At 40.8% G+C, this 25,951-nt stretch overlaps 1 protein-coding gene across 2 annotated transcripts in view; it reads left to right on the top strand.

Moving 5' to 3' along the window:
* The window catches only part of trmt44 (tRNA methyltransferase 44 homolog), a 41,542-nt gene extending 19,935 nt beyond the window's left edge, over positions 1–21,607 (top strand). For both annotated transcript variants that reach the window (XM_078213496.1, XM_078213492.1), the window contains exons 7-11: positions 2,381–2,487; positions 2,951–3,134; positions 4,937–5,345; positions 18,207–18,323; positions 21,313–21,607. In XM_078213496.1, the coding sequence (XP_078069622.1) occupies positions 2,381–2,487; positions 2,951–3,134; positions 4,937–5,345; positions 18,207–18,323; positions 21,313–21,536 (1,041 nt within the window). In that variant the 3' untranslated portion in view covers positions 21,537–21,607. The remainder of the gene's footprint in view (positions 1–2,380; positions 2,488–2,950; positions 3,135–4,936; positions 5,346–18,206; positions 18,324–21,312) is intronic.
* The last annotated feature ends 4,344 nt before the right edge of the window (positions 21,608–25,951 follow it).

Below are 25,951 nucleotides of genomic sequence, written 5' to 3'. Positions count from 1 at the left end.
AGAGATTAAGGCCTCTTGAGAATCAACAAGGTCATCTATGTGCGGATCCACAAGAGGTGGATGAGATCCTAAATGAATATTTCTCATCAGTATTTACTGTTGAGAAAAGCATGAATATGAGTGAACTTGGGGAAATAAATAGTGATGTCTTGAGGAGTGTACATGTTACAGAGAAGGAGGTGCTGGAAGTCTTAAAGCGCATCAAGGTAGATAAATCCCCGGGACCTGATGGTGTATCCCAGGACATTGTGGGAGGCTAGGGAGGAAATTGCGGGTCCCCTAGCAGAAAAATTTGAATCATCGATAGTCACAGGTGAGGTGCTTGAAGTTTGGAGAGTGGCAAATGTCCCCCTTTTGTTTAAAAAGGTCTGCAGGGAAAAGCCTGGGAACTACAGGCCAGTGAGCCTCACATCTCTGGTGGGTAAGTTGTTGGAAGGTAGTTTGAGAGACAGGATCTATAGGCATTTAGAGACACAAGGACTGATTAGGGACAGTCAGCATGGCTTTGTGAGTGGAAAATCATGTCTCTCAAATTTGATTGAGATTTTTGAAGGGGTAACCAAGAAGCTAGATGAGGGCAGTGCAGCTGATGTTGTCTGCATGGACTTTAACAAGGCCTTTGACAAGGTACCGCATGGTAGGTTGTTGCATAAGGTTAAATCTCACGGCTTCAAGGGTGAGGTAGCTAAATGGATACAAAATTGGCTTGATGACAGAATAAGAGTTTTAACAACACCAGGTTAAATTCCAACAGGTTTATTTGGTAGCAAATACCATTAGCTTTCCGAGCGCTGCTCCTTCGTCAGATGGAGTGGAAAAGTGATGACAGAACCCAGAGGGTGTTTGTTGAGGGTTGTTTTTCAAACTGGAGGCCTGTGACTCGCGGTGCGCCTCAGGGATCGGTGCTGGGTCCACTGTTATTTGTCATTTATATTAATGATTTGGATGAGAATGTAGGAGACATGGTTAGTAAGTTTGCAGATGACACCAAAATTGGTGGCATAGTGGACAGTGAAAAAAGGTATCTCCGATTGCAATGGGATCTTGATCAATTGGGCCAGTGGGCTGACGAATGGCAGATGGAGTTTAATTTAGATAAATGCGAGGTGATGCATTTTGGTAGATTGAACCAGGGCCGGACTTACTCAGTTAATGGGGGTAGGGCGTTGGGGAAAGTTACAGAACAAAGAGATCGAGGGATACATGTTCATAGCTCCTTGAAAGTGGAGTCACAGGTGGACGGAGTGGTGACGAAGGCATTCAGCATGCTTGGTTTCATTGGTCAGAACATTGAATACAGGAGTTGGGACGTCTTGTTGAAGTTGTCCAAGACATTGGTAAGGCCACACTTGGAATACTGTGTACAGTTCTGGTCACCTTATTATAGAAAGGATATTATTAAAATAGAGTCAGAAAAGATTTACTAGGATGTACCGGGACTTGATGGGTTGAGTTATAGGGAGAGGCTGGACAGACTGAGACTTTTTTCTCTGGAGCGTAGGAGGCTGAGGGGTGATCTTATAGAGGTCTGTAAAATAATGAGGGGCATAGATCAGCTGGATAGTCAATATCTTTTCCCAAAGGTAGGGGAGGGCATAGGTTTAAGGTGAGAGGGGAGAGATACAAAAGTGTCCAGAGGGACAATTTTTTCACAGTGGTGAGTGTCTGGAACAAGTTGCCAGAGGTAGGATTAGAGGCGGGTACAATTTTGTCTTTTAAAAAGCATTTAGACAGTTACATGGGTAAGGTGGCTATAGAAGGATATGGGCCAAATGCGGGCAATTGGGACTAGCTTAAGGGTTTTTTTTAAAAAAAGGGCAGCATGGCCAAATTGGGCCGAAGGGCCTGTTTTCATGCTGTAAACCTTTATGATTCTATGATTAATAACACCCATTTATGCGTGGTAGCCATACTGTCATTGATGACAAAGGATTATTTAAATTTTAAAGGGTTAGCAAATATATATGGTCCGTATTAGCATGATTTGATTGTCCAGTCGTGGTGTTTTTTAAAATAAAATTTCAAAGTTCTTTGATCTACAAACAAGGCACCTGCCAGAGCCCTGCTGTGGCCAAACTCTACCCAGTCTGTATAGCGCGCAAGAAACAATACTTTTCACTGTATACTAATACATGTGACAATAATAAATCAAATCAAAATCAAATCAAATTAGTGCAGACAGATTTGCAACAAAGGCTGTGGAGAGGTTGCCTAATAAATACAAATGACCCCGATCTTGGAAAGCCAGCAGATGTCAGAGATGCATCCTTCTGGAAAGCAGGACTCCAATACTATCAATGTGGTGTTAAACCTCTGCAATACTAGGCAACCCACTCCTCTACGGGAAGATTAAAGTAATAAGCTGCTGCTGTTTTACTAGGAATGTGCCATTACACCAAGTGATGACTTCCTTTTTCCGGATGTGGACTGGATAATTGGCAACCATTCAGATGAGCTGACACCATGGATTCCTGTTGTTGCAGCAAGGTAATTTGTATATTATTCAGCAAGTTACTTAACTCAGTGTAGCAATGTATCCTTTGTAACTTCACACTTAGAATTACCTCATGGTGTAAACATAAATAATTGTTTATGACAGTTTAAAAACAGACACGCTTGAAATATACAATATTGTTTATAAATATCTCTGTCCAGCTCATTTCTTTCATATCTCCTCTTTCTCATTGCTACAAAAGTAGATTGCATGTGCATTGATTAAACATCTTTGTTCCAGATGTGTGTTGGTTTATATCTATGAAAAGAACCATTGTTTTAATATCAGTGTGCTGAAACAGAATAAAATAATGATAAAGGTTTACATCAAAATAAAATGAGTTTTGGGGTTGCTGTGATGAATTAAATGAAAATAAATGCTAAGTGATTCATCCAACTGAGTATGATTGCAAAACGTTTATAAAGACTCAGGAGTTTATTCCATTTTATGCTGCAGGTCATCCTATTCATGCCGCTACTTTGTCTTGCCTTGTTGTTTCTTTGATTTCTATGGAAAGTACTGTCGAAGACAGACCAAAAGCACGCAATATAGAGCATACCTGGATTTCATTACCGAAGTGGGTTCTATTTGTGGTTTTAAAGTTGAGGAAGACTGCCTTCGCATTCCATCTACAAAGCGGGTTAGTGTGAAGGATTTTCAATCAGCAGCAATTTTTTCTTTGTTTACAATGATTGTTCTTTTTTTTTCTGAGTGTATACATGAAATTTGCTAAAATGACTGGGGTGGGTTTAAATTCTTTTCTTAATTCCCAAATTAGATTTGTTTTAAAACTACTTGATTTGAATAAGAACTACAACAACAAAAAGTTGCAGGGGTGAAAAGTTGACTTGCCTTATGAATTTTGCATAATATTGAAAGTTAAACATTTCAATATCTATGTGTCGGACATCCAGTTCTTTCGAAAATCTTTGATTCAGTCTGCAAAATAGTTCCGGTCGGGTTTTAATGGGTTAAACATACTATATTTTAGTGATTACTTGTAGAGGTCTGGTGGAACATTTTTATAACTATCCTGTCCTTGTCCAGAAAATCGTTTTACAAATGCATTAAAATCCTCGGCTAAAATCTTCATGCATTTTTTAAACAAAGTATCCATTAAATTCCTCTGAAGAACATTTTAGCCTTATTTTTGTAAATTACTTCCTTTTTTTTTTAAAAGACCTTTATACTTTTTATTAATTAATTCTTTAGATCTGGGTGTTGTTGGCTAGGCCAGCATTTATTGCCCATCCCTCATTACCCTTGAAAGATGGTGGAGAGTTGCCTTCTTGAACTACAGCAGTCCCTGTGGTGTAGGTGTACCTGGGAAGGGAATTCCAGGATTTGACTCAGCTTAATAACATATTTGAGACTTAAATGGTATCATAGAATAGCATCATAGAATCCCTACAGTACAGAAAGAGGCCATTTGGCCCATAGAGTCTGCACCGACAACAATCCTATTACCCCGTAACCCCACAACCTGCTAATCTCCCTGACATGAAGGGACAATTGAACATGGCCAATCAACCTAACTCGTGCATCTTTGGACTGTGGGAGGAAACTGGAACACCCGGAGTAAACCCACACTGACACTGGGAGAACGTACAAACTCCACACAGTGACCCGAGACTGGAATAGAACCCAGGTCCCGGAACTGTGCGGCAGCAGAACTAACCACTGTGCCACCCGTTATTGATGCATTCTTTGGTTTATGCATGTTTGCAGCAGTGTTTTGCAGAATATAATTTTTAATAAAACAAAGAATCATAATAGATGTTAAATTTATAATATACAATATTGTCATTGACCTGCCTCAGCAGAAATGGTTGTTAAACAAAAGAAAATGGTGGGAGGAGAGGTTTTGTCAGAAAGGAGTGTTGATGTATCTTAGTATATTTATTATAGTTAGTATATGTCATAACTGTTGAAGGTTGCATTTTGAGGATACATGTGGAGGGTTGGTGGTTTATTTTCTATATACTATCAAACCGAAGCATGCTGACTACTAAGTTAGTATTTTCTACTTTTATAAACTACTAGTTCTCGGGCATGTTTTCTTATATTGTGCAGGTTTTTAGCTTTTAACTTAATTTTCTAACCAATTTATCAGAACTCTGTAGTACAGATTTAAAGAGAGGAAACCTGTTGTGATACATAGTCATGCCAAGTAAAATGTTGAAATGAAATGTACATTGAAACTTTGAAATTAAGACAAAAAACTAGTGTTCTGGCATTTTTAAGCACTTTGGTATAGGTGCAACCAATGGATTTATACCAAATGTATACATAGTGTGAAAAAAATGTAAACTGGGATCCACTATGTATCTTCCATTTCCAAATTAAACCTTTTTGCTTTTCACCGATACTTATTCTTTGTGCCTTCCAATCGTGGGGAAGACAGACTTGATTTTCATATTTGTTTCCCCCTTTTTGATGTAGGTTTGCTTGATTGGTAGTCAAAGAACGTATTCTCTCTCTGGCGAAGAACAGTTGGATGAAGAACGAACGCAGTATATTAGGGAGAGATATTGTACAGGAAACAATACTAGTTGTGGAGAAGTGAAAGACACTGCTTCACTCTTTACTTGTGACATTATGGATTGTTCAAATGTTGATGATGTCATGGTGCAAGAGACTTCTGTTGAAACAGATTTTTTTGTGTCCAATAAATGGGTGGCTGGATTCAAACCTAGAGAGAAAGTGGAGAAAGTTAGAAACTGTGCTGCTTTACCTCGAGATTTTGTTGATGATATCGTGCTGCAGGTAGCTAAAGCACTTCTGAAAGCAAATCAGGACAAAAGTGAACATAGTTCTGATGAAGACAGCACAGGACACTGGAACAAAGGAGGTAAGATTTTACATTATAAAACACAAAGCCTGTTGCTATTCTATTTGAATTATGATCTGTAAACACAACATTTGTTACTGATTTCTTGACTAAAGGGGCACATTTTGTTTATAATGATAACAGGAATGCCAATGTTAGTTACATTATCAAAATGACACTCCAAACCTCTTAATGCTATCTTCATGTAAACACAGAATCCCTACAGTGCAGGAAGAGGCAGTTCCGCCCTTTGAGCCTACGCCAACAACAATCACATCCAGGCCCTATCCCCGTAATCCCACGTATTTACCCTGATAATCTCTCTGGCACGAAGGGGCAATTTAGAATGGCCAATCAACCTAACCCGCACATCTTGAGTGTGTGAGGAAACCGCAGCACCCGAAGGAAACCCACACAGACACGGCAAGAACGTGCAAACTCCACACAGACGGTGACCCAAGGTCGGAACCCAGGTCCCCGACGCTGTGAGGCAGCAGTGAAGGCCAATTTCTAATGCTGTGTTTGATTGTTCTAATTCGTCCATTTGGTTATTATGGTGATTTTTCTGGCTTTTAAAGCTATTATGGTAATTTTACCTCCTTTACAGTCTAAAATTAAATTTCAGTCATTTTGGGTGTTGTGGACTGGAGTGCGGATTTGGGCAAGAGGGTAGGTGAGGAGAGAGTAACTAATGTAACATTTTAATAAGCAATTTCTTCGTATGCCCTAGATGTAGACTCAAATACCATCAGGTTTTTTTTAGATAGTATATTTTATGGTGATTAATTCTCTGAATCCTTTCCTGCTCTAAGAACAAAGAGCTTCACTACTTGAGAATATCGCTTATGATGACATTTAGTAATGGGTAGTCACTAAGTAAATTAGTGTACTTGTATGTACAGATGCTTTTAGAACCATAGAAAATTACAGCTCAGAAACAGGCCTTTTGGCCCTTCTTGTCTGTGCCGAACCATTTTTTGCCTAGTCCCACTGACCTGCACTTGGACCACATCCCTCCACACCCCTCTCATCCATGAACCCATCCAAGTTTTTCTTAAATGTTAAAAGTGTACCACTTTATCCGGCAGCTCATTCCACATTCCCACCACTCTCTGCGTGAAGAAGCCCAGCCTAATATTCTCTTTAAACTTTTCTCCTTTCACCCTTAACCCATGCCCTCTGGTTTTTTTCTCCCCTAGCTTCAGTGGAAAAAGCCTGCTTGCATTCACTCTATCTATACCCATCACAATCTTATACACCTCTATCAAATCTCCCCTCATTATTCTACGCTCCAGGGAATAAAGTCCCAACCTATTCAATCTCTCTCTGTAACTCAGCTTCTCAAGTCCCGGCAACATCCTTGTGAACCTTCTCTGCACTCTTTCAACCTTATTTACATCCTTCCTGTAACTAGGTGACCAAAACTGTACATAATACTCTAAATTCGGTCTCACCAATGCCTTATACAACCTTACCATAACACTCCAACTTTTATACTCGATACTCCGATTTATAAAGGCCAATGTACCAAAGGCACACTTTACGACCCTATCCACTTGTGACGTCACTTTTAGGGAATTCTGTACCTGTATTCCCAGATCCCTCTGTTCAACTGCACTCTTCAGAGTCCTACCATTTACCCTGTACGTTCTACTTTGGTTTGTCCTTCCAAAGTGCAATATCTCACACTTGTCTGCGTTAAATTCCATTTGCCATTTTTCAGCCCATTTTTCTAGTTGGTCCAAATCCCTCTGCAAGCTTTGAAAACCTTCCTCACTGTCCACTACACCTCCAATCTTTGTATCATCAGCAAATTTGCTGATCCAATTTACCACATTATCATCCAGATCATTGATATAGATGACAAACAACAATGGACCCAACACCGATCCCTGCGGCACACCACTAGTCACAGGCCTCCACTCAGAGAAGCAATCCTCCACAACCACTCTCTGGCTGCTTCCATTGATGTGGAGATGCCGGCGTTGGACTGGGGTGAACACAGTAAGAAGTCTCACAACACCAGGTTAAACAGGTTTATTTGGTAGCAAATACCATAAGCTTTTGGAGCACTGCTCTTTCCATGACGATTAAAAAAACCATTTAGTATCTCCCTCATCTCTTTTGGTTCCATACACAGTCTACCACTCTGGTCTTCAAGAGGACCAATTTTATCCCTCACTATCCTTTTGCTCCTAACATACCTATAGAAGCTCTTTGGATTTTCCTTCACTCTGTCTGCCAAAGCAACCTCATGTCTTCTTTTAGCCCTCCTGATTTCCCTCTTAAGTAGCTTCTTGCACTTGTTATACTCCTCGAGCATCTGATGTGTTCCTTGCTGCCTGTACATTTCATACAACTCTCTCTTCCTCTTAATCAGTGTTACAATCTCCCTCGAGAACCAAGGTTCCTTATTCCTATTTACTTTGTCTTTAATCCTGACAGGAACATACAAACTCTGCACTCTCAAAATTTCTCCTTTGAAGGCCTCCCACTTTCTATTTACATCCTTACCAGAGAACAGCCTGTGCCAATCCACACTTCCCAGATCCCTTCTCATTTTATCAAATTTGGCCTTTTTCCAGTTCAGAACTTCAACCTGAGGACCAGATCTATCCTTATCCATGATCAGGTTGAAACTAATGGCATTATGATCACTGGATCCAAAGTGTTCCCTCACACTCACATCCATCACCTGCCCTAACTCATTTCCCAATAGGAGATCCAATATCGCATCCTCTCTAGTTGGCACCTCTATATACTGATGTAGAAAATTTTCCTGAACACATTTTACAAACTCTACCCCGTCTAAACCTTTAACAGTATGCGAGTATCAATCTATACGTGGAAAATTAAAATCCCCTACTATCACAACTTTGTGTTTCTTGCAGTTGTCAGCTATCTCTCTGCTGATTTGCTCCTCCAATTCTTGCTGACTATTGGGTGGTCTATAATACAACCCCATTAATGTGGTCATACCTTTCCTGTTTCTCAGCTCCACCCATAGGGCCTCTGTGGACAAGCTCCCTAATCTATCCTGCCTGAGTACCGCTGTAACATTTTCCCTGACCAACAATGCCACCCCCGCACCTTTTATCCCTCTGCCTCTATTCCGCCTGAAACATTGGAACCCTGGAACATTGAGCTGCCAGTCCTGCCCCTCCTGTAGCCAAGTTTCACTAATGACTATAATGTCATATTTCCATGTGTCTATCCACGCCTTCAGCTCATCTGCCTTCCCCACAATACTCCTGGCATTGAAATAGACACACCTCAAAAGTTTATTTCCACCACACTCAACCCTTCCATTTGTGATTTTGCTTGAACTAACCTGTCTTTTTACCCCTGCTCCACTATCTGCTCTGGCACTCTGGTTCCCATCCCCCTGCAAATCTAGTTTAAACGCTCCCCAATAACACTGACAAACCTCCCTGCAAGTATATTGGTCCCCTTGTAGTTTAGGTGTAACCCGTCTCTCTTGTACAGGTCCCACCTACCCCAGAAGAGGTCCCAATGATCCAAGAATCGGAAACCCTGCCCCCTACACCAGTTCCTCAGCCACGTGTTCATCTGCCCAAGCATCCTACTCCTGCCCTCACTGGCATGTGGCTCAGGTAGCAATCCTGAGATTACTACCCTCGGGGTCCTGCTTTTTAACTTCCTCCCAAGCTCTTTGTACTCACTCTTTAGGACCTCCTCACTCTTCCTACCTACGTCATTTGTACCGATGTGTACCACGACATCTGGCTGATCACCTTCCCACTTTAGAACGCTGTGCACGCGATCAGAGACATCCCTGACCTTGGCACCCGGGACGCAACAAACTATGCGGGAGTCTCTGTCCAGACCACAGAACCTCCTGTCCGTACCTCTGACCATTGAGTCCCCTATCACTACTGCTCTCCTCTTCTTCCTCCCACCCTTTTGCGCTGTAGAACCAGACTCAGTATCAGAGTTCCGGCTGTCGCAGCTTGTCCCAGGTAAAGCATCTCCCACAACAGTATCCAATTTAGTATACCTGTTGTGGAGGGGTATGGCCACAGGGGAACCCTGCTCTGCCTGTCCTTTCACATTTCCATTTCCTCTCCTTACAGTAACCCAATTTCCTGTGCTCTGCTGCTTAGGTGTAACTACCTCCCTAAAACTACTGTCTATATACTTCTCATTCTCCCGAATTAGATGGAGGTCCTCAAGCTCCTTCTCCAGTTCCCTAACACGTTTTGCTAGCAGCTGCAGCTGGATGCATCTTTTGCAGGTGTTGTCGTCAGGGATACCAGAGGTCTCCCTGATCTCCCACATCCTGCAAGAGGAGCATTCCAACATCTTGCCTAGCATTTTTTTGACTCTGGGGGAAAAACAAGAATAAACTTTCTGGGGAAAAAAAACCTCCTCTCGCCTCTGCCTGTTCTCGCCGAAGCCCGTTTTGAGTCAAAGCCCTTCAGCCCTCACTCTGCTACCTGCTCACTCCGCCGTCCGCTCTCAACACTGCCCGCTGGATAGTGCGGCCTGCTTTTTAAACCTCCCGCGCGCTAAAAAAAAACTACAAAAAACCTTCCCAGGTCACCCCGCGGTCGGCCTACTTCCGTTTTTCCCGTAAAACTACTAGACTAAGAAACCCCGCGAAAAAGTAAGTAAAATAAAGTAAAATAAAGCCAATCTCTTACCCTTTCACTCTAGCCACCAGTCGCTCCTCTCTCTCTTGCTCCGGTCAAACAATGAGTACATCATAGTTGAATCATAGCTTCGGGGAAATGTTCCAATCTTCAGAGCACTGAGATTTTTCAGAATGTAGTGCAATTTGTTATCTCAATTTTTGAGATGAAGAATGAGCTTTAACATGAGAACTAGGAGCAGGAGTAGGCGATTTAGCCCCTAGAGCCTGCTCTGCCATTCAATAAGATCATGGCTGATCTTTTCGTGGACTCAGCTCCACTTACCACCCGCTTACCATAACCCTTAATTCCTTTACTGTTCAAATCTCTGTCTATCTTTGCCTTAAAATCACCCAACAGAGTAGCCTCAACTGCTTCACTGGGCAGGGAATTCCACAGATTCACAACCCTTTGTGTGAAGAAGTTCCCCCTCAACTCAGTCCTAAATCTACTCCCCCTTATTTTGAGGCTATGCCCCCTAGTTCTGGTTTCACCCACCAGTGGAAACAACCTCCCTGCTTCGATCTTACCTATTCCCTTCATAATTTTATATGTTTCAATAAGATTCCCCCCCTCATTCTTCTGAATTCCAATGAGTATAGTCCCAGTATACTCAGTCTCTTCTCATAAGCCAGCCCTCTCAACTCTGGAATCAACCTCGTGAATCGCTTCTGCACCCAATTTTGATAGTATCAGGCAGGAACTTTCAAAAGTTAATTGGGGGAGTCTGTGGGAAGGAAAAGGGATGTCTGGTAAGTGGTCTGCTTCCAAAAGTGTGTTAACCAGGGTTCAGGGTAAACACATTCCTCTTAGGGTGAAAGGCAAGGCTGGCAGAAGTCGGGAACCCTGGATGACTCAGGATATTGAGGCCCTGGTCAAGAAGAAGAAAGAGGCACATGACGTGCATAGGCAGTTGGGATCAAGTGAATCTCTTGAAGAGTATAGGGAGTGTAGGAGTAGAGTTAAGAGAGAAATCAGGAGAGCAAAAAGGGGACATGAAATTATTTTGGCAGATAAGGCAAAGGAGAATCCAAAGAGCTTCTACAAATACATAAAGGGCAAAAGAGTAACAAGGGAGAGAGTAGGGCCTCTTAAGGATCAACAAGGTCATCTATGTGCGGATCCACAAGAGATGGGTGAGATCCTAAATGAATATTTCTCATCAGTATTTACTGTTGAGAAAAGCATGGATGTTAGGGAACTTGGGGAATTAAATATTGATGTCTTGAGGAGTGTACATATTACAGAGAAGGAGGTGCTGGAAGTCTTAAAGCGCATCAAGGTAGATAAATCTGCAGGACCTGATTAGGTATATCCCAGGACGTTGTGGGACTCTAGGAAGGAAATTGCGGGTCCCCTAGCCGAGATATTTGAATCATCGATAGTCACAGGTGAGGTGCCTGAAGATTGGAGAGTGGCAAATGTTGTGCCTTTGTTTAAAATGGGCTGCAGGGAAAAGCCTGGGAATTACAGGCCTGTTAGCCTCACACCTGTGGTGGGTAAATTGTTGGGAGGTATTTTGAGACACAGGATCTACAGGCATTTAGAGATGCAAGGACTGATTAGGGACAGTCAGCATGGCTTTGTGAGTGGAAAATCATGTTTCACAAATTTGATTGAGTTTTTTGAAGGGGCAGCCAAGAAGGTAGATGAGGGCAGTGCAGTTGATGTTGTCTACATGGACTTTAGCAAGGCTTTTGACAAGGTATCACATGGTAGATTGTTGCATAAAGTTAAATCTCAGAGGATTCAAGGTGAGGTATCTAAATGGATACAAAATTGGCTTCTTGACAGAAACCAGAGGGTGGTTGTAGAGAATTGTTTTTCAAACTGGAGGCCTGTGACCAGCGGTGTGCCTCAGGGATCAGTGCTGGGCCCACTGTTATTCTTCATTTATATTAATGATTTGGATGAGAATATAGGGGGCAGGGTTAGTAAGTTTGCAGATGACACCAAGATTGGTGGCATGGTGGACAGGGAGGATGGCTATCTCCAATTGCAGCGGGATCTTGATCAATTGGGCCAGTGGGCTGACGAATGGCAGATGGAGTTTAATTTAGACAAATGCGAGGTAATGCGTTTTGGTAGATTGAACTAGGGCAGGACTTACACAGTTAATGGTAGGGGATTGGGGAGAGTTGCAGAACAAAGAGATCTAGGGGTACAGGTTCATAGCTCCTTGAAAGTGGAGTCACAGGTGGACAGAGTGGTGAAGAAGGCATTCGGCATGCTTGGTTTCATTGGTCAGAACATTGAATACAGGAGTTGGGACGTCTTGTTGAAGTTGTACAAGACATTGGTAAGGCCACACTTGGAGTACTGTGTGCAATTCTGGTCACCCTATTATAGAAAGGATATTGTGAAACTAGAAAGGGTGCAGGAAAGATTTACTTAGGATGCTACCGGGACTTAATGGATTGAGTTATAAGGAGAGGCTGGATAGACTGGGATTTTTTCTCTGGAACGTAGGAGACTGAGGGGCGATCTTATAGAGGTCTATTAAAATAATGAGGGGCATAGACAAGGTAGATAATCAATATCTTTTCCTAGAGGTAGGGGAGTCTAAAACTAGAGGGCATAGGTTTAAGGGGAGAGATACAAAAGTGTCCAGAGGGGCAATTTTTTCACAGAGGGTGGTGCCAGAGGTAGTAGTAGAGGCGGGTACAATTTTATCTTTTAAAAAGCATTTAGAAAGTTACATGGGTACGATGGGTATAGAGGGATATGGGCCAAATGCGGGCAATTGGGATTAGTTTAGGGGTTTTAAAAAAAAGGGCGGCATGGACAAGTTGGGCCGAAGGGCCTGTTTCCATGCTGTAAACCTCTATGAATCTATGACCCCCTCCAGTGCCGCTATGTACTTTCTCAAATAAGGAGACCAAAATGTACACAGTATCCAGGTGTGGCCTCCCCAGCACCTTGTATTGCTGCAACATAACCTCCCTGTTTTTAAACTCCATCCCTCTACCAATGAAGGACAAAATTCCATTTGCCGTCTTAATTACCTGCTGCACCTGCAAACCAACTTTTGCGATTCATGCACAAGGACACCCTGGTCCTCTTTACCATTTAAATAATAGTCCATTTTGCAGCTGTTTCTACCAGAATGGATGACTTCATATTTACCAACATTGTACTCCATCTGCCAGACCCTTGCCCACTCATTTAAATTACCTATATTCCTTTGCAGACATTCGGTAACCCTCTGCACACTTTGCTCTGCCACTCATTTTAGTGTCATCTGCGAAGTTTGATGCACTACACATGGTCCCCAACTCCAAATCATCTATGTAGTTAACAATTGCGGTCCCAACAATGATCCCTGAGGCACACCACTAGTCACTGATCGCCAACCAGCAAAACACCCATTTATCCCCACTCTTAGTTAACCAATCCTCTATCTATGCTGATACATCATCCGTAACGCCGTGCACCTTTATCTTATGCAGCAGCCTTTTGTGTGGCACCTTGTTGAATGCCTTCTGGAAATCCAGATACACCACATCCACCGGTTTCCCGTTGTCCACCGCGCTCGTAATGTCTTCGAAGAATTTCAGTAAATTTGTTAAACTTGACCTACCTTTCATGAACCCATGCTGTGTCTTCCCAATGGGAGAATTTATAACCAGATGTCTCGCTATTTCTTCCTTGATGATAGATTGAAGTGTTTTCCCCACTACAGAAGTTAAGCTAATCGGCCTATGGTTACCCGTCTTTTGTCTACCTCCGTTTTTAAACAGTGGCGTCACATTTGCTGTTTTCCAATCTGTTGGAATGGCCCGAGTCCAGCGAATTTTAATAAATTACCACCAGTGCATTTGCTATTTCCCCCGCCATTTCTTTTAGTACCCTGGGATACATTCCATCAGGGCCAGGAGACTTGTCCACCTTAAGCCCCATTAGCTTACCTAACACTGCTTCTTTAGTGATAATGATCATTTCTAGGTCCTCACGTGCTACAGCGTTCTTGTCATCAATTTATGGCATGTAATTTGTGTCTTCCACTGTGAAGACCAACACAAAATACCCGTTCAATGCCTCGGCCATTTCCTCATTTCCCATTATTAAATCCCCCTTTTCATCCTCTAAAGAACCAATGTTTACCATAGCCATTCTTTTTATATATTTGTAGAAACTTTTGCTATCTGTTTTTATATTCTGAGCTAGTTTACTCTCATAATCTATCTTACTTTTCTTTACAGCTTTTTTTGTGATTGTCTGTTGACCTTTTAAGATTTCCCAATCCTCTAGTTTCCCACTAATCTTTGCCACTTTGTATGCATTTTCTTTCAATTTGATACCCTCCTTTATTTCCATAGATATCCATCCCTTTTTCTAACGAAGGCATAATTATAATTACAACATTTCTTTGACAGACAAATAATAATCATATGTATCTGGAAGAAAGAATTGTTTTGTTAATCAACTAGTATTTGTTGCAAATTTTCAATGACTAGATCGTGACGTAGTTGATATAGAAATACACATTAGCTACAGTTGTGGTTCTCAAACATTATTCATTGAAGAACCCTTTTTCAAACGTATGAGGAATCAGGCATGTTCCTATCATCTAAATTGTAATATTTCTGAGGACTTTAGAACACACACATAAGATTTGTTTTTCACATACGAGGAAGCTGTATTCATTTCTGTATGCCATTGTTTAGTTATTGCGTACTAGGTGTCTGTAGTTGTAGCATGATGGGTAAAAGACACAGCCTGCATTCAACCACAATTTTCAGTTATTAGGACCAGAAGGCACATTTCTATACTAAGTAAACAATGGACTCATTGGTGTTAAAGTATCCCTTCACTAATTAAACCTTTGAGTAAATGCACACATGATTGTATATTTACCCATGTAAGACTGCAATGGAGTGACTCAACATTCTGTTAGTTTGCAGTTATGAGCATACAGTGAAGATTCCACTGTAAGTATGGGTAAAATACAGGATGCTTTCCTCAAAATGTGTGTGAATTAACTGTACGCACATCAAAATCAACACTTATAACTGTTAGTAGATTAACCCTGATCGGGTGATTTTGGAGCCTGGAAAATCTTTATGGACTTCAAAGGGGTTTGAGAACCACTGATCTATAGCACACAATGCCAGATTTCATACAATCACAATTTAAATTACTCCAGAAAAGGGGAGCTGATTGGTTGGCAAGCAGACTCAGGCTGAGGCATTGCCATTGTGAATGCAGTGATTATTAGTGTAACCATTAGCACTTTGCAGATTGTTTAGGAAGAGTTGCTCAATCGTAGAATCACAGTGGATGTTTTAAATTTTTCAAGTGCAGATTGGTTGGTATATTCTGTACTCTGCCTATTATGAACAGCTGATCTACCAAGCATGATCATACACCTTGCTTGAAAGCAAGCTATGAAAATGTTTGTTAAACTTCTGTAAGAGTAATCAGCTGCCTTGCAGTGGAAATGATGGCATTCGTCCTCATGGGCTCACTATATCCATGCATGTATTGACTGGTTCTCTGTAGCATGAATTGGCCAAATGCTTTGAGTGAATTCCCACGGCTCGTTCTTGATGGATTTTTTTATTTGCATGGTGAGTACCATCACAAAGACCAAATGTGACCTACATATTGATAGCAATGCCTTGTCTTTGTGCTCATTTGACATTGTAAACTTATTTATAAGCATGCTGCTGACAGAATTCATCAACATTTACACCACATCACTATACCATGGCAATCTTGATGTGCCACCACTTTGTGAACCTGTACTCATTGAACTTAGGGACTATTGCTTCTATAACCGGTGCTTGGTAACATTTCTGTTGGTTTCTATGAGAATCAATGCAGGAAGCCATATCCTGATTGGAAATTTCTTTCCAATCCTGAATGCATCCCATTCCACGCCCAAGTTCACTTTTGAGAAGGAACTTTTTAATATTCTCCTTTTCCTCGATGTGCTAGTTGAGAAATCCACCAATGGGTTCTTCACTATTGTGTATCGCAGGCCTACCTTCACAGATTACTATGCATGTTGGGACTTGTATGGCTCCATACTATAAGATTGGCCTTATCAGTAATCTTATAAAACTGGGTTTGAGCCATTTGCTCACTTTGCAAACTTGACGCAGAAATAGGGCGCATCAAAGCTATCTTGATCAGGACATAGTACATGTTGTATCTCACAAATAGGCTAGAGGCCACCACTTTATGATCTAAAAAGTGCCCGATCTATTTCAAGTGACCCTGGAAAGGCAAAGCATCTCAAGTATTTGAACAACAGACTAAGCAAACCATTTCACACTACTGCTACTATGCACTTGCAACAAGAGTTTCATTTTTTACTAACAGGATGCTGCCATCAGTCCAAAATAACATTCCCTCTACCATACAATTGAACAATGGCATGTAGGAATTTTGGTGCCAGTGCAAGGCCAGGTACATAGGCAGTATATCTTAATGATTAAATCAGCCAACCTGCACTTTCAAAACCCAAAACAAAACGTCTACTGTTAGATGTGACTCTGCAATTGGGCAATACTTGCTGAAAAGTCCTAATTGTGCTAATAGCTATAAAAACAACCAATTTTAGATAATGAGTTGAGCTCATAACAGCTTATTTACACTTGCTAGAAGCTCCATACATTTATAAGCAAGGACCTGTTCTCTGTAAACAAAAGGAATATATTAAGCTTTGCACATATTTTGAATTACCCAGAGGCTTGAGGAGCCTAAAGCTGCCGACTGCTTTCAGTGTGACAATGCTTTGATCAATCAGAGTTGACTTGCCAATGATCAGCAACCCTTTTCTCCTGTAGTATAAAATGCTGTGATTATTTGAAATTCTAGCATATATCCCAATGAGTGCAAGACTAAAAGTTTTGGCAGCATGTGTCTTTTCAGCAATATGTTTGTGGTAATCATATTTATGAACCCTTGCTCTGGACTAGGCCTTAATCTGAAACAGTTCCTCCAAATCTACTGTGTTGAATGTCGAAATAATTTTGAAGACCTTCATTAGGCACCATTATGGCCATGCATCAGGTTACATCAAGTCTACAGTATACTAATAGGCTATTCAGTCCAACTGGTCTATTCCAAAGTTTATGCTCGCAAAAGCCTCCTTCCACTTCTCTCCATCTAACTATAATACCATAGCCTTCTCATATGTTTATCATGCCCTTTAATTGCATCAATGCTATTTTCCCCAACTGCTTGTGATAGTGGTTTTGCAGAAATGGGACAACTTGCCATTGAAAATGTAGCCTTGGCATTTCTTTTGAAATACAAGTTTTGTCTAAACAAATGAGTTCAATTGTGAAATTTATGGACTAGGGCAGTAAGAAAGAATTTTACAGTGCTAATGCCATTATGCCTGCTAACAAACTTTAATATGGTTTATCCAGCTTCCTATTATTAGTTTCTCGGATGCCATTGCTGTCTGTTCATCAATCAGAATAAGCTGAGAAAACTAATTATATTTTGATTATAGTACAAAGTATCAAGTTAATGGTTACAGAGCTGTGAAACAAGCACCTTTCTTCCATCCAGGTGGGGTGCAAGTAAGGTCAAATTATTAGCAATATGTTTTTTGAAAAAAATATTTTTTTTGACTTAATTAATTTTAAAGTATTAAATGAATTGAACTAGTTGCCTGATGTTGAATGATATGATCTAAATCAATGTGGATGAATGCTGGTGGCTTGGGTGTAGATACATGTTGCGATCTTGGTGAAATATTACGAGAGAACATTTTTCAACTATTGTCTTTGGGCTGCAATTTACTTGCCCCCCTCCAAATGTGTTTTCTGTAGGGGGGCCCATAAAATAGTGGCTGATCACCCCACCACCTTACAACACCCCCAGCTCACCCCCATAACATGCTGAGATCGGCAGCCAGCCCGCCATATTTAAATAGATAAGTGAGGGTCAATTAGACTTCTTAGCAAGCCAGTTGCCCCTGATAATACACTGCCTATACCATAAAACGGTTGGAGTAGCAGTTGGTTGGGAGTAAGCTTTGAAGAAGTGTCATACAGATCTAAAATAGATGACCTGATCATTTTATTGAATGGTATTTGTGGGGGCTATCTTTGTACAAATTGGGTGCCTTGTTACCTGCATTACAGCAGCGACTACAGTTCAAAAGTTCTTCATTTGCTGTAAAGCACCTAAGGGTGTCCAAAGGCATTACATAACTAAAGGTTTGCCTTATGCTATGAATCTCCATTCCAAATATTTCCTTTTCTCTCAGGAAGCCTACCTTTGAAGAACGTGGCAGATATTCTGGATTGCGATGCATTACAAAAATTAAAAAAAGAATGTGGCGGTTTGAAGACCTTGTTAAGAAACAATTACCAAGTATTTGAAGGTAAAGCCTTTTTAAAATACAAAATATTCCCCCCAACCTTTGAGTTTTCCCTCAGCTTTACAAACACTCACAGCAGCTTTGTATTTGTTGTTTCTATACTTGTATTTAATACACATGAGCACATTATTTTATGGAAGTAATCAGACAAAAGGTTTTGGTGACTAGGCTTAGCAATGATTTGTTTTCTATTTGTGGACTAGAATTTTACTTTTCCATTAATACCAATTCTTCTAGAGATTTGAATTTATAAAACTGAATAAATGCTATAATTCTTTCTGTTTACCATTCAATTTTCTATATATAATATATCTAAAGCTCTGTAGATTTCTTTAAAAGCCTACAAGTTTCTTCATATGTTGATCTAATTAGTGGTGCTAATTGGTCATATCTAGAATTAATAATTTCAACATTTTGATATTTTGTATCTAAAAACTACATTATTAGTTTATGAGAAAATCCACTAAGGTATACTGTGGAAATTCAGGTTGCAAGTTAATGATTATTTTTGAAAATCTATAGAATCTATGTAGTGCAGAAGGAGGCCACTTGGCCCATTGAATCTGCTCTGACTCTCCTAAAGAGCATCTTACCCAGGCACATCCCTCTGCCCTATCCCTGTAACGCCCATGCATTTATCATGGCTAATCCACTTAATCTACACATTCTTGGACAGTAAGGGACAATTTAGCATGGCCAATCTACCTAACCTGCATATCTTTGGTATGTGGGAGTAAATCAGAGAACCTGGGGGAAATCCATGCAGATACTTGGAGAACGTGCAAATTCCGCACAGTCACCCAAGGCTGGAATTGAACTCTGTTCCCTAACACTGAGCGGCAACAGTGCTAACCACTCTGCCACCATGCTGCCACATCAAGATACATTAGCACCTTTTGAGATTTGACTTAGAATCATAGGTTACGGCACAGAAAGAGGCTATTCAGCCCATTGTGCCTGCGCCAGCCAAAAAAGAGAAAAAAGTGAACTAGCTACTCATTTTAATCCCATTTTCCAGCACCTGGCACATAGTCTTGCAGGTTACAGCATTTTGGATGTAGATCCAGGTACCTTTTTAATGAGTTGAGAATTTTGGCCTCAACCACCAACTTGGGCATTGAATTTCAGGTGCCCACCACCCTCTGGGTGAAAAGACTTTTCCCCAATTCCCCTCTAATTCTTCTACAAATTACCTTAAATCTATGACCCCTGGTAATTAACCCCTCAGCTAGGGGAAATAATCCTGTCTACTCTATCTAGGCCCCTCATAATTTGGTACACCTCGATTAGGTCACTCCTTAGCATACTTTCTAAGGAAAACAATCCTAGCCTATCCGATCTCTCCTCATAGCTGCAATTTTCAAGCCTTGGCAACATTCTTGGAAATTTTCCCTGCACACGCTCCAGAGCAATTATGTCCTTCCGGCAATGTGGTCCAGAACTGCACACACAATTTTAGCTATGGCTTAACCAGTGTTTTATACAGTTCCATCATTACATCCCTGTTTTTGTATTCAATACCTCGCCAATAAAGGAAAGCATTCTATCTGCTCTCTTGTTCTGCCATCTTCAAGGACCTGTGGACATGCACTTCCAAGATGTCTCACTTCCTAGAACCCTCTCAATATGTTCCTGTTTTTTGAGTATTCCCTTGCTTTTTTGGCCCTCCCTAAATTCATTACCTCACACTTTCCTGGACTGAATCTCATTTGCTACCTCTCTGCCCATTCAACCAAGCCATTGATACCATTCTGGAGTCGACAGCTATCCTGTACATTTGTATATTTCAGTAGCCGAAAATTTAGATATTCTGTATTTCTAAATTTTTCTATCTTTCTCTCTATTGTGTGTTGCTCTCTCTCCCTGTCTCACCATTCAATTTTATTTGGTAAAAAGATATCTCTTACCAGAGTCATTACATCATCAGTAGTAAAATCCTGTTCTGCTCCCTAATTGCAGCAATGGCTAAGGGTAGGTTTTTGAAATACTTTGAAATTGTAAGATTTTAACATAACTGTTAGCTTAAAATCTGATGAAGTCTTCTTATTCCATTGTAATTTTAGTGTAGTTATTTAATTTCTGACATGTGGGTCAGTAATCACTTGAATTTCTAAGACATTGATGTTAATATAATGACGCAGCTATATAAGACCCTCGTCAGACCCCACTTGGAGTACTGTGCTCAGCTCTGGTCGCCTCACTATAGGAAGGATGTGGAAAAGATTGAAAGGGTGCAGAGGAGATTTACAAGGATGTTGCCTGGATTGAGTGGCATGCCTTATGAGGATAGGCTGAGGGAGCTCGGTGAGTGGTGGTGGAGGCGAACTCAATAGGGTCTTTTAAGAGACTCCTGGATGAGTACATGGAGCTTAATAGGATGGAGGGTTATAGGTAGGTCTAGAAGATAGGGATGTGTTCGGCACAACTTGTGGGCCGAAGGGCCTGTTTGTGCTGTAGTTTTTCTATGTTTCTAATGTTATATTTACAGAGCTGCTTTCTAAAGTGGTTTTCCAATAGCAAATCTCATTAGCACAAAATGATTTCTATGACAACTAGATCCGCTTAGATGTTGAATTTTGATTTTCATTGATTGACTGTGTCTTCAGTTGCCTGGACCCCAAGCTGTGGAATACTCTCCCTACCTCTCTCTGCCTTTCTATCCGTTTCCTCCTCTGGGACACCCCTGAAACCTTATCTGTTTGACCAAGCTTCTAGTCATCTAATCTAGTATTTTCTAATGTGGCTCTGGGTCATACTTGGTTTTATAATGCTCCTGTGAAGCACTTTGGACTACTTATTGCGTTAAAGGCACTATATGCATATAAGTTGCTGTAGATACGGCTAAGATCTTCTAACAAGTCTTTAATTGATCAATGTACTCCTTTATATGCACCATATAAACATTTTGTACAATTGAATTGCAAAATGTATAAGGTAAACACTTAAAAATAGAGGAAAAAGTAATTACAGTTATTCTCTCTTCCACATGTAGTTGTCCGAGGAAACGTTCAGATTCGTGACTGGTCAAAAGAAAGGCAAAGAAAAATATTATCATCAGATGCAAAAAGAAAATTACCTTCTGAAGCTTGCAAGACACGTCTCTGCTGGTTCTTTGTAAATCATCCTGATGGATGTCCTCGGACTGCAGAAAAGTGCCCATTTGCACATGGAACAGAAGAACTGCGATCTCGTACAAACAGCAGAAAAATAATTTAGTGCCTGCAAGTTGTGTTCCTGGATATTTAGGATGAAATGTAGTGTTCAAGAATAAAATATATCATTTTTATATGAAATGCTTCTTGGTCATTCTTAATTACTAATGGTGCTGTAAAATGTTGCTATAACAGGACACCTAATGGCATCTCATTAGTTAAAGTTTCCCTTGCAAATTTGGTTTTTAATTCTTTGTGTGGCAAATTGCTGAAAGTGCAAACTGATAATGACATAGTGATGAAAACAGGGTCCCAGGTAGCAGCATCTTCTTAAACAATCAGATTGCAGGATTGTGAAATAACCAGCAGAAGGACTTAAAATGGAATTATAAATTAGTGAACGAATTCACTGTGGAACCAGGTATCGGAACAGAAATAGAGAAAAAATTTTGGATTCAGAGAGGAACAGTAAAGAAGCAAAGGAAAAGTTTAAAAGAAAACGGTTTTATATTTTTAAAATCTCCAGACTGAATGCGACTCCACATTTTTAAATTTTGGTACAAAGATAGATTTGGAGTCTTTAATGAATATCACATCATTAAAAGGATATTCAATCCTAAAGAGACAAAAATCAGCTTGCTGTGGTGCATTTAGATTTTATCTATTATACCAGACAGCAAGCTCTGCTATTCAATGCACAATGGTGAGGTAGCCAGCAAGATATTTGCAAATCAAACAGCAAAGTGGTGCAACTCTGACAGCAACTTTTGGATATCTGTGTTTAAACATGCATCTTTCCCTTGTCAGAAGTTGCTGTATTGTGCATAAGTTAATGGTGATCCCATTAGCCTCACCATTTTGACAATATCTGGCCCAATATATTTGAACCCCAATGTTTTTCTGACCAGCAATAATTCGCTCCACAGAAGTGAAAATCATTGTTAAGTAAATTGAAATTATTTCTATCCACATCTGTGCTTTTTTTCAGAGTAAGTGGAGTTAAAAGCTTCAGTTTAATGAACATTTTCCCTGTTCACCATTGCATTTGTTTTTAAGTTACTGCACATATAGTCTACTAATACATAGTGAGTCAATAGCCATGTGTGAATATTTTTACCTTTTAGAAATATTCATTACCTTAAAGATATATAGGATGCTTTTTTTGTTAGGTTTTTTAATCAATAATCAGCAAATGCAGCTTTGTGCCATTCAGCTTATTCATTAAATTGTAATTTTCCGTATTAGGTGACAAAGGACATTCCAAAATGAATGATAATTAAAACTTAGCTGCTGAACAGTCCTGGAGATTGTATGTGGGGAATGCTGCTTGTTAAGAAAAACAAATACATCATCAGTTTGTAAGTACTAATCTCTACATTTAAAGATAATTTGGCAGTTATAATGGTTATATACTTGCGGAAAAGAAATGTTAAATACCAAGTCGGTGATGTACAATCCTGGATCTATTGCACTATATTTCCATAAAATTAGGTTAACGTTGGATAATGCTGATTTTTGGGGTGTAACATCATGATCTTTCAGTGCCTGTACAGAGGTTTCATGTAATGATACAGAAATCAGAGTTCATATACTGGAAAAAAAAATCATATGGTTTTCTGTTGCAATATCCAGCTACTATTCAAGTTTTTTTCTTACTGCCTTCCATGAAGCGGTGACCAGCGGTGTGCCTCAGGGATCGGTGCTGGGTCCACTGTTATTTGTCATTTATATTAATGATTTGGATGAGAATTTAGTAGGCATGGTTAGTAAGTTTGCAGATGACACCAAGATTGGTGGCATTGTGGACAGTGAAAAAGGTTATCGAGGATTGCATCGGGATCTTGATCAATTGGGCCAGTGGGCTGACAAATGGCAGATGGAGTTTAAGTTAAATAAATGCAAGGTGATGCATTTTGGTAGATTGAACCAGGGACTTACTCAGTTAATGGTAGGGCATTGGGGAGAGTTACAGAACAAAGAGATCTAGGGGTACAGGTTCATAGCTCCTTGAAAGTGGAGTCACAGGTGGACAGAGTGGTGAAGAAGGCATTCAGCACGCTTGGTTTCATTGGTCAGAACATTGAATACAGGAGTTGGGACGCCTTGTTGAAGTTGTACAAGACATTGGTAAGGCCACGCTTAGAATACTGTGTACAGTTCTGGTCACCCTATTATAGAAAGGATATTATGAAACTAGAAAGGGTGCAGGAAAGATTTACTTAAGATGCTACCGTGACTTGATGGTTTGAGTTATAAGGAGAGGCTGGATAGACTGAGACTTTTTCTCTGGAACGTAGGAGGCTGAGGGGCGATCTTATAGAGGTCTATAAAATAATGAGGGGTATAGATCAGCTAGATAGTCGATATCTTTTCCCAAAGGTAGGGGAGTCCAAAACCAGAGGGCATAGGTTTAAGGTGAGAGGGGAGAGATACAAAAGGGTCCAGAGGGGCATTTTGTTCACGGGGTGGTGAGTGTCTGGAACAAGCTGCCAGAGGTACAAAAAAAAGAACAACAAAGAACAGTACAGCACAGGAACAGGCCCTTTGGCCCTCCAAGCCCGGGCCGCTCCCTGGTCCAAACTAGACCATTCTTTTGTATCCCTCCATTCCCACTCCGTTCATATGGCTATCTAGATAAGTCTTAAACGTTCCCAGTGTGTCCGCCTCCACCACCTTGCCTGGCAGCGCATTCCAGGCCCCCACCACCCTCTGTGTAAAATATGTCCTTCTGATATCTGTGTTAAACCTCCCCCCCTTCATCTTGAACCTATGACCCCTCGTGAACGTCACCACCGACCTGGGGAAAAGCTTCCCACCGTTCACCCTATCTATGCCTTTCATAATTTTATACACCTCTATTAAGTCTCCCCTCATCCTCCGTCTTTCCAGGGAGAACAACACCAGTTTACCCAATCTCTCCTCATAACTACCCCTCCATACCAGGCAACATCCTGGTAAACCTCCTCTGTACTCTCTCCAAAGCCTCCACGTCCTTCTGGTAGTGTGGCGACCAGAACTGGACGCAGTATTCCAAATGCGGCCGAACCAACGTTCTATACATCTGCAACATCAGACCCCAACATTTATACTCTATGCCCCGTCCTATAAAGGCAAGCATGCCATATGCCTTCTTCACCACCTTCTCCACCTGTGACGTCACCTTCAAGGATCTGTGGACTTGCACACCCAGGTCCCTGAGTCTACTACCTAGTCTACTAGGTCTACTACCGAGTAGTAGAGGTGGGTACAATTTTGTCTTTTAGAAAGCATTTAGACAGTTACATGGGTAAGATGGGTACAGAGGGATATGGGCCAAACGCAGGCAATTGGGACTAGCTTAGTGGTTAAAAAAAGGGGCGGCATGGACAAGTTGGACCAAAGGACCTGTTTCCGTGCTGTAAACCTCTATGACTAAGTTCATTCTGCCTGCAAAAAACTTCTTGACAGTAAGCCTTGATTTGCTTTATGCCACTTTGAACCTAGGCCTCCTTGCCCCACTCTGATATATCTTGGATCTGTCTCAGAATTTACTTTATACCAGTCACTATCTTTGACATCTCTTAGTTGTCTCCTTTCAAGGTTAGAGGGCTCACATACTTGCAGCTCAATACTTGATGCCAAATGTGAGTCATGTGGCTTTTCTTCACATTGTCTTCAGAACTTGGATCTCTCTGCCCCTGTGATCAAAATTAGTCAGCGTAAATATACTTTGAGCATGTCAGCCTCCCAACTTACAGTCCACTGATTCAATTCAGTGTTGATTCATAAAATTGCAAATTCGAGGGATTTCTTCCATAAAATAATATTTAGGTGTACAGTATATGAGCAATTTAAGACATGCTATGGTGTAAATCTAGCATGCTTGGGATGAATGGGTAACTTTGGATCCATGGTTGCCAAAGCTTTCCACTACCTTTCCTCACCTCATGAGTGGGTCTGTTCTCGACCGATTGATATAGATTATTGCCAGGATTAGTCAACAACTCTGGGAAGGATGCTGAATCTTTTTGCAACTTCCTGCATGTTTCTATCAAGCAGATTGCTTGCATTTACATGCCTGTCTGAAAATAAGATCAGGCAGGCCTTGGAAGTCATTGAGGTGGCAATTAAGTGGCTAACTATTGAAAATCACCTGCTGTGTGCATTTAAAAGTTAATAATGAGGATAAGCCTGGTCCCCAGATTGCAATCATCAGCTTTAAATGGCTGGCACAGCCACTCCCGGAAACATTGACTTCCACCTGAGAAATAGCAACATTCAGCCCGAGTGTTTTTTCCTTTGTTTTAGAAATACTAAACTGATTTGTACTGAATGGTTGCTTCTCAGATTTCGAACTGGCTTCTCTCATGAGATTTTCCTGCTGCCCTCAGTTTAACCAGGACAGCTATTTTATATTCAGCATAAGTGAACTATAAAATAAAACTTGAACCACATGTTCACTCTCCAATATCACTGTATAAGTTGAATTCTCTCACCCAC

The sequence above is a fragment of the Mustelus asterias genome, chromosome 1, assembly GCF_964213995.1.
Source record: "Mustelus asterias chromosome 1, sMusAst1.hap1.1, whole genome shotgun sequence".
Taxonomy (NCBI): domain Eukaryota; kingdom Metazoa; phylum Chordata; class Chondrichthyes; order Carcharhiniformes; family Triakidae; genus Mustelus; species Mustelus asterias.
Note: the sequence above shows the minus strand (reverse complement) of the source record. Positions and strands in the feature narration are given on the sequence as shown.